Raw genomic sequence first — 10,667 nt, forward strand, 5'->3', positions numbered from 1 at the left:
ATAAACATCAAGACATTGATCTTATGCAAAGTTGGGTTTTCCTGGGGCCCCAATGGGTACCCAGTCTGGGTCCTGGGTCAGGTTTGGGGCTGAGTCCTGCGGAAGCCTACTTCGGTCATTACTATCTCGGATTTCCGATCGGATTCCCGAATTCAGGAATACTTCGGATTCTAGAGTTTTACGCCTCGATAGGGTTAACGAGGCTCGAGCATTTTTATCAGAACGTTGATCAGATAATATGGGGGATCTAACACCACAACGTCATCGACACAGACTAACGGAAATACCAAGTTAGAGCCTGCTCATAACCATGCCCGGGGATATACAATCCTCCGCCCTACCACCCGACCAACTCGATGCTCTCGCAGCGCAGCTCACCCAAGCAGCCACATGCCTCCGCCAAAATAGCAACTCCTCCAATGGCAACGGCACAAATAAGGAGAACCTGGGCACCGCCCCAGCTGTGGGAAACGCAGGTATCGCGACGGCGCTGCGCAACCTAATGACGCCTAAGGAACACTTCTTGGACCTGATGCTTATTCCCGCGGCCATGGGCGTCCTGCGCGTCTTCCTCCACTGGGGCGCCCTCGAACGCATCCCGCGCGACTGCATCACGCCGATCTCGTACACCAAGCTCGCCGAGCAGTTGGGGGCTGAGGTCGAGCTTGTTAGTCAGTTACGGGACTGGGGATGTGTCTGGGCTCGAGGCTGACTTATTCGTTGCAGGACGCCTCGCGTGGACACTCGTCGCGGCGGGCTTCCTCAAACAGGTTGGAACCGACCAATTAGTCAACACGCCCAACTCGGTGGTTCTGATCGACAACCCCACGATGAAGGGGATTTTGGACGTGGTTTCCCAGTGAGCCTAGCCCCCTTTCCTCTTCACCCTCTTGCTCCTCCTAAGTTTATCCACCTCCTCAGACAAGTCTCGGCGGCAATGGCCTTCCCCAAATACTTCGAGCACTACGGCCGGGTCGAACCGACCCAGCAGCGCGGCAGCCCGTGGACATTTGCGCGGGGACAGCCTGATAAGACCATCTGGGAGATCATGAAGGAGGATCCGGACGAGGTGGAAGGGTTCGCAAAGTCCATGCGTAACAGTTCAAGATTCTATCCAATGCCGGGACCATACGATTTCTCCTGGATCATTGACCATCCCATTGAGGACAAGACTCGACCACTGCTCGTCGATATCGCCGGCAGCGATGGCGAAGCTTTGCTGTCGATCTTGCGGAACACTCCCGGTTTGCTGCCCGAGCGGTGTGTGCTCCAAGATTTGCCGCACGTGCTGGATGACGTGGTCGTAACGCGACCGGAGGAGGAGATCAAGGCGTTGAAGAAGGTGCCGCTTGACTTTTCAAAGGAGGAGCCGGTGAAAGGTGAGTTCTTCGGGATATTGACGGACGTGAAACGGAGACTCAGATTCTCTCTAGGAGCCCTTGTCTACCATATCCGCCGTACCTTGCACGATTACTCCGACACCGACGCGCTCAACATACTGCGGCTGATTTCCAAGGCCATGGCGCCTGATAGCCGACTGTTGATCGTCGAGTTGATCATGAATAACCCGGCGACGCCCCTTGCGGCCGCTGTGGACTTGTTTATGTGTATCACTGCGGGAAAGGAACGCACCATTGAGATGTTTGAGCGTTTGACTGCTGATGCCGGGCTGCGTATCACGCGTGTTGTTCCTGGAAAGACCAGCGAGATGGGAGTACTAGAGTGCATGAAGTAGACCTGTCTATTGAGGGATATCATGGTATTGCTAACCACAACAACAATATTGGATGTGACAGCCAGTCAAATAATGCTTATTTGGTGCTATCTAGACTAGAACAATAAACATGAGAAGGGAAAGGAAGAAGTATAAAAAATAAATATAATAAAAACAAATATACAAAGTAAAGTAAATAAATGAAACAAAATGTTATTATATAATCTAGTTAAATATTTAATAATAGTATTTATTATTATATTATCTATTTTTATTAAGACAGGCTGTCCTCAGCTAGAGAGATATTATTATTCTTATAAATTTTAGCAGCAGCAAGCTACTGTAATAGTTATTTAAAAAGGTCCAGGACAGATACGATTTCTAGTTAAGAATAATATATAATAAACTTTATTTAAAGCAACCCACTAAACTCTATATTATACATAATTATAATATGAATACTTAGCTAAAATCTTATTAATTTCTTATTTTATCTGATTATTAATATTAATAAGGTGTTAGACATGTTGTTTCTCAGAGGTCTGTGGTGAGATGTGTTGAGAATATCTCCAGTGCTCCTGGACGTGATCAAGAACAAGGTGGTTAGAGGGGCAGGAAATGGAATATCCAGCAGGGATAATGATACGCATGTGATATATTAGGCAGCAACATGCGCTGACAGGCAAGATAGACCAGTTTCTTGTCATACTAACAAGATTTAGCAGACTATAAAAATTTCTCAGGACAGCGGGTGACCTTACTTATTCAGTTATAAATTAGAATATAAAAATCCCATTCATAATCCACACTTGCTAAGCTAGCCCCGAAGTATGTATAAAAATAAACGAGCAGTAATTATAGGAAATAAAGAAGCTGCTTAAGTAATACTTATCTGCTTATATAATAGATATACCGCCTACTTGAACAAGATAGACTTGACCTTATCAGGCATTTCCAAGTTTTCAGGATATTATTTTTGCCTAAGGCTATAAAAGTGCCTATATACAAGCGCATTCTACTATATAAAGCAGATTTGGTCACTAGAGGATCAAAGTAGGGCCGAGGTTTTACTTTCCCGTTCCTAGTAATATTAGCCCCCAGATTAGTTGATTGGGAAAATATTAATATATTTAACAGAATAGAGAGACTATACGGTTGGGTAATCCTTCTTGTAATAGTATATAAAATATCCCTATTAAACTCGGGATATTTTATAGAACTCCAGGAGACTTGATTCCTGATATATATATTTTAAATAATAATATATAATTTCTATAACTTGTTCAAGGATGATCTGCATAGCTACATAAAATGATTAATTATATAAGATATCTATATCTCATTTGTTTTATATAAATATTCAATCTATCTTATAAAACTGAAGTCCTTAAAAAATACGAAAAAGCTATAAAAATCTTGGTTTTATATATATTTAATCTATATATAGAGTAAGAATTTCTTAAATATTGTCTTTTATATGGGATCTCTATTAGCAGAAGAACTATGATTATACTTGAGAAGGAAGTAAATCCTTACCTTAGCCAAACTATAAATACTGTTCTCAGAAATTCTGTTTATTTCTTTATTATTTTATTTTTTATACTGGAAAATCAGAGTAGTAAGTAGTAAATTCTTTTCAGATAATCTGTTTTGGTTTCAGATAATATATAACCTGATTTACTTCTTTAGTATTATTCCCTCCCGAAATTAACAATACACTTACTAATGTTTCATGCGATAGAGCCCAGCTGTTATCAGAATTATAAAAAAAGATCTTATTATTATATTTTAAATAAATTATCAAAGAAATATCCACATCATATTCTTTACAGAATCTAAACACTTTTAGAAGAAGCAAGATCCTCTGTCAGTATTATTATTAGTATCTTATATAATATTATCTAATTACTGGTAGTGCAAGGTCCTTGATTTGACTATAAAAACCTGAATTAAAATTAATTATAATTTTTAAATAGTCAGTGAAATGTGTATTAGTAATCTTTGTAATTTAGTAATAATTACAGATAATAAAAGCTATGGATTATATTATTAATAAAAGCCATGGGTTTAGCTCGAAGACTATAATATTCTATTTAAATTAATAATAATAGTGAGCCACAGAGCTAATCCAAATTAACTTAATTATATATTCTAGAGAAGCGTGCATGACAGGGATATTAGAATTTATTTTATAAATATTAAATATACCTATCCCATGCATACAGCAGGGCAGTTTTATTTATTAAGAGAATTTTCTGTATCCAAGGTAGCTTAACTCTTACTGCAAGAAATCTTCCTTCTATGTAAGATAACTTACTTATTAAAATAATTTACTTCTTTATTTAATATAGTGTCTCCTGTATATCTTTATTACTAGTATCAATATATAAAATACCTTCTACTTTTTATTAATTTAAATGGCTGGTATCTCTTTATACTATATAATAAATTACTAAGACCAAGCACCCCAAATAAGCTAATATAGGAGATAAAAAAAATATAAAAAATAATATTAAATATTTTAAATTCTTAAAAATATATAATAGAGCTTTTATAATCTTGATTTCCTGATATATAATAACAAGGATATTACAGAGATTCGAAAATTTATATATAATCTAGATAAAAATATAAAATAAACAGAATTAAGAATAAATATTATTAGAAAGACTATAAGAAAACTGAATTAAATAAAATATTTATTTAAAATAATTACTTTAGTTTTTTTAATTTTTCTAATTTTAAATGGAGATATTATTCTTCTTAAACACTTAAATTTTATTTTACTGGCTTGATAAAAGATTTAATTAGTTCTTTTATAAAGTTGAATTACCAGATATTTTACTCTATGGCTAGAAACTGAATATAAATATATTCTAAACTTATCCATAAAAGTAACTAGAAAAAAATATCAATATCTATAATTATTCTGTGGTAGATCTATCTTTAAGAATATAAATAATAATAATCTAGAATATATTACAGTATTAGAAGTTTCTAGAGTGAAAATAATATAGTCTTAATTTTTTAAATATTAAAAATAAAATTAATAATACTTATTTAATTATAATAATTATATATAATTTTTATAAGAAGCTTATACGTAGAGCTCTAAATAATATTAATTAAATTAATTTAAATTAAAAAACCTGTTAATAAAAATTCTTTATTTTTAGTAAAAAAAAATAATATTCTTGATTTATATAAATACTGGAGGCCAGCTAATCTAGATCTTAATATTTTAAAATTATAGAATCTAATACTTCTCTTAGAAACTTTTATCTAATATAATCTGATTACTGGCTGCTACGGACTTGTAATATATTAAAAAAATATAAAAATAATAAAATATATATATAACTATACCCTGGAGATTTCTTATAAGTATTTTTTCAGAATAATCTAAAATAAAAATTTATAGTTTTTTATAATATTATATTATCTAGCTGTTTATATGCTGTATTTATTCCAGAGAATTATTTTTTTTAATAATAATTATTTCTATATATCTGTATAGTTTATTTTAATATTATATAGTCTTAAACTTTAAAAAGACTATTTAGATATATATAATAAGGATCTACAGTTTGAAAAAAATTATCAGGAAATTTAATATTATTAATATTTTTATATAACAGGCTAATATTTTATTATTCTTTTCATTAATAATCTAGATACCTTCCCCGTGGCCATTTTAAGTAAGATAATTAAAATAAAATCTTTATCTTATAAAATCAATAAAAACTTTCTAAAGTTCTAAAATAACTAGAATTAAAGATAAATAATATTAATTATCTTATAATAAAATATACTTTTCTTATTAAGATACTGGGATATTTGAGATAAAAAACTTTAAAATTAAAAGCTCAGTAAAAAAGCTGCACCTGTATAATAAAATTAATCTAAATTAAATAAATTCAGCAGTTAATAAGCAGTTAGTTATATATAATATTTAATAATATATATAAAAAGTCATATCTCTTTCTTTTTTTCAGGCTTATAACTTCAGCTAAGTAAATAAAGAATCTAAGAATAATATAAAAATTATCTAATCAGCTAGATTACTAGTGAATTTTATATTTGTAACAGATATTAATACTTATTTTAATCTATTAAGAATATCAGTTATGTTCAGTATTCATAGCTGTAATTTAATTAGATATATTCTTAGAAATTCCACAATACTAGAATTATATTAATATTAATAGTTTAACAGATATAAAATTAGAAAAGATTTTTTTAAATATTCTAATCTAGACCAGTATTAGATATTATTAATAGTAAATAGAATTTAATAAAATATATTTATTTTTTAATAATTATATTTTTATTTTTATCTTTTAATTTTCTTATTTAAAAGCCTGAGTATATATACTCTCTAGTAAATAAATCAAGCTAGTTTCTAGTAATAGAAAAGTAGAAAAATAAATAAAAATAAGAATATTAAGATTTCTAAATAATAAAAGTATATTAAAAATAGAATTATATATATTTTATTAAGAATATTTTCAAGTTTTTAAATAATTATTTAATTTTTTAGATCTAGCTACTACTTCTTTATATTATAATAATATAAATTAAAAATATAGAATAATTAATATTAAAATATTAAGATTTTTTAAATTAAATTAATTATAATATATATTTTTTTAAATTATAATCTTTTATATGGCTTTATTATAAGTCCTTGGTATTAAAAAATATTAATATTATAATATTTTATTTTAAAATTTTTATGTGCTGCTCACCTCCATACTGAAAGTATTAAATATTAAGATATTATTAATGTAAAGTTTTATTTTATAAAGATCCTAAGGTATGGCACAGAACTAATGAATATATTATATTAAGATTATATAAAAGAAAGTTTTTTATTAAACTATTATAATACAAGAAATATAAATTGTGGAATTTAAATATAAAATAATATATTTTATTATTAAGTTAAATAAGTTTTAAATACTCCATATTAAAGACTAAGAATTGATTAGTAAATTATATAAATAAAACTAGTAATTTAAGTTATTATTAAAAAAATAAGACTCAGCTTTTTAAAAAATATATAAAAGAATTTAGAAAGGCACTGAAAAAAAATAAATAATAAATCTCTAATTATTAAATTTTTAAATATTTATATACGTAATTTTTTAATCTTGAATTTTAATTTATATGTTATAAACTGAATAATCTACTCTGAATAATATACTATAATTAGAGATCTTAAATAGATAATTAAGTTTTTATTTATTAATAAACTATTATATTTTTCTTAGAAATATACTTAACTGGTATTTTATAGAACTAAGCTGTAAAGATAAAATAAATTTTTTTTAAGATTATATATAAAAAAATAAACTAGAAGAGAATAATATTAATAAATATTATAAATATTATTAATTAATAACTGAAATTTAAGATTATAATTATTATTATATATTTTTTTATTACTAGGAATCGTGTCTAATTACTTGATTAATACATATAATTATATATAATATTATATAGTATAAGTATAATAATAGAGACCAGTCCAGTATTCTAATAAAGTATTTAATCAGAAATATAAATATATAATAAATAATATTAGTATTATCTCTTTATAATATTTTTTTATATATTATTATATTAATATATCTTTATTTTCTTCTATGTTGTTTGGCTGTTAAATAAATTTTTTAGTGATTAGTATACCTGTTGAATCTATCTATTAATTAGAATGTTATAAAAATATTAAAATCTTAGTAAAACCTGTTTATTTTGAATTTTAAGTATAATAATAATATTAAGATTTATTATATTAAATTATAAATATTTAATTTCTGATAATACTATATTAAGTGGATAGTTATGCTATTTTATATTATTATTCTGAAAAATATCTAAGCCAGGTATATTAATAGTTAAAAAATAGCTATAGAATTATTACCAGTAGTATTATAATACAGGATAGAATATTTATAATAATATTGATAATTATATTTATTACTATTAATTTACTTATATTTATTAAATAAAAGGCTCATACTTAATATCAGGTCATAGTTTTCTATAAATTAGATGGAATTAACAGTTCTTTTTATTTATAAATTGAAAATATAGTAGTACCTTATCTACTTTATATAATACAGTATTATTATAGTTTATAAAAATATATAAAAAATTATTTTTAATTAAGATAACGGTCATAGCTACCTTTTCTGTAAATAGCAGTAATAATTAGATATCCAGAATTTAGTAACTGGCTTTGAAATATTTTTTTAAAATATTTTTTAAATGCTACAGTAATATAGATTTTATCAGCCAGTAGAATACTGAGAAGTTGTCTGTATTAAGTAAGATTAAAAATTTTCCTGGCTAATCCTTGGAAAAGTAACTACTACTGGATGTGATAGAATAAGTACTTCTAAAAGAATATTAATAAATTAATGAAAAAATATCCTGAACTGCAAGGAAAACCCTGTTAAAAGAATAATAATTAATCATAGTATTTTATAAATAAAAATATCTAATATTTGATAAGTTAATATTCTATTAAAAACAAGAAAATTTAATCTGCTAAAATCTATTAATTTTTATAACTTTTAAGGGAAAAGTAAAAAATTTAAAATAATCTTAAAATCTTTACAGATCTAGATAACTATATCAAAATAAATATTATAAATTACTAGTTTACCAAGGCTTATAATCTTTAACATATTCTAGTTATTATATCTAGAATTAAAATTATTAACTAGATTTTTATTTTTATTTATAATATATAAAAAGTCCTAAATATTATTACTGATTTATAAGAAAATATCTGTATTTTATAAATAATATTATATAAAAATTAATCAAGATCCCTGATTAGAAGATAATTTATTATTACTTTTAATAATTATATTTCAGGATTTTTATATTAACTTATTAGTATAAAATTATTAATAATAATTTAATATATTATTTATTTTACTTCTTTCTGCTATTTAATTTACTAAATCTATTTAAAACTTAACCAGAATATATATTATTATTAAACTTCCTGAAGATATTTAGCTACTAGAAGAATTAATTTATAATTTGTTATTAAATTTTAAAATAATTTCTGTTAAATTTAAATAGTTCTAAGATATATTTTTTATAAATTTTATTTTTAATTATCTTCTTATGGCCCTGTAGATTATGCTATTAATATAAGTTTAATAAAATATCTTTTTATAATTTAATATATTTTCTATTTGAAGGTGAACTTAAAATCCTATAAAAATATATTAAAAAAATCTAAAATTAAATTAAATTTTATCTTTAAAAAGCTCTGCGGGGATTCTTATTTTTTTTTATTTAGAAAAAATAATAATTTATATCTCTATATAAATTATAGAGATTCTTATTAAGAATTACTATTCTTTGTTTATTACTTCTGAAATTTATTAAGAATATATATTATTAAATATATATTAAAAAAATAATATATAAGAAATATTATTTTATATCTAATATAGTTATTTTAAATATACAATTATACTATTTAGATTAATAAATTATATATATATTGTATTTCGAGGGCTCCTTAATATTCTTATTTTTTTATTAGATAAGAAATCTTATATGAAATATATTTATTGAATCCTGGAAAGACTCCGAGAAATCTAATTATATATAAAATTACTAAAATATTTATTTTCTTATTTTAAAATGGAATTCTAGAATATATTACTAATTTTAATAGAGTATCCATCGATCCTTAAAAAATAAATAATATTATTCCATAACTAGTTTCTAAAAATTATTATAGTATCTAGGTTTTCTTAGATTCTATTATTTTTATTAAAAATTTATTTAAAATTATTTTTATAATATATTACCCCTTACTTCCTTACTTTGTGAAACAGTTAATAGATAAAAACTAAAAAGATATATTTAATTTGATTTAAATAAAAAATTATTATTATCCAATTATAATTTTTTAATAAGTATTTTTATTAATATTTTTTAATTCCACAAGATCCTGCAGTTTAGAAACTGATATATTAAGAAAAGACATAAATAGTATCTTATTTTAATTTAATAATAAAAAAATATTTTATTTAATTATTTTTTAGTCTTATAAATTCTCTAGTATTAAATTAAATTATAGTACTTTAGATCAAGAACTATTTATGATTATTCATATTTTTAAAAAATAATAACAAAGTCTAGAAGAGACTTTTTAAATAATTAAGATTTTATTTAATTATTAAAATTTTTAATTTTCTATATATTAAACTAAATTTAATAAAAAGTAAGCTTAATAGCTTATAAATCTAATTTTTATAATTTTATCATTGTATATAAAATAAAAAAATTAAATCTAGTAAATAAATTTCTAAAAATTTTCTAGATTTTAAATAAAGTCTACTAAGAGAAATTATTAATTTTAAGTTAAAAATAATTTATAAATATATTATTCTTAATAATAAGGAATCTCGTTAAAAAGAAAATCTAGTTTAAATTTTAAAATATACAAGATTATCTTAGCTTTAATACATATATTATATTAAGATCAAAGAATCCTAATAGTCAGGCTAATATAGAAAAAATTAATTAAATTATTTAAAAATTTATTTTAAAAAAGATTTATTTCTTAATCTATAGTATTATAAATATATACTGCAGAAGTTTTATACTTAGACATATATAAATCTAAATTTTAAAAGATTTTCTTATATTTATAAAATAAAGATCCAGAGATATAATAGTAAAAAATTATGAATTAATAAAAATAATAAGATTAAAAATATTAAACTATTGAAATAATTAATTATATTTATTTTAAAGATTAATAATATATTTTATTCTCTGAAATATTATATTAAATACTTATCAAGTTATAATATAATAATCTATTAACAGGACACTTTGGAAAGACTTAAATAGAAATATCATTATATTAAAAATTTTACTAGAGTAGATTAGAATATAATAAATCAGACCT

General features: G+C 24.8%; 1 protein-coding gene across 1 annotated transcript; it reads left to right on the top strand.

The window, feature by feature from the left end:
* Positions 1 to 310: 310 nt before the first annotated feature.
* BO88DRAFT_347590 (S-adenosyl-L-methionine-dependent methyltransferase) lies at positions 311 to 1,735 on the top strand (the record flags this gene model as incomplete). Its single annotated transcript, XM_025703382.1, has 4 exons — positions 311 to 671; positions 727 to 859; positions 922 to 1,379; positions 1,434 to 1,735. 4 exons carry the CDS (start codon positions 311 to 313, stop codon positions 1,733 to 1,735), a joined length of 1,254 nt encoding a protein of 417 aa, XP_025559599.1.
* Between the last annotated feature and the right edge of the window lie 8,932 nt (positions 1,736 to 10,667).

The sequence above is a fragment of the Aspergillus vadensis genome (genome assembly GCF_003184925.1).
Source record: "Aspergillus vadensis CBS 113365 unplaced genomic scaffold BO88scaffold_23, whole genome shotgun sequence".
Taxonomy (NCBI): Eukaryota; Fungi; Ascomycota; class Eurotiomycetes; order Eurotiales; family Aspergillaceae; genus Aspergillus; species Aspergillus vadensis.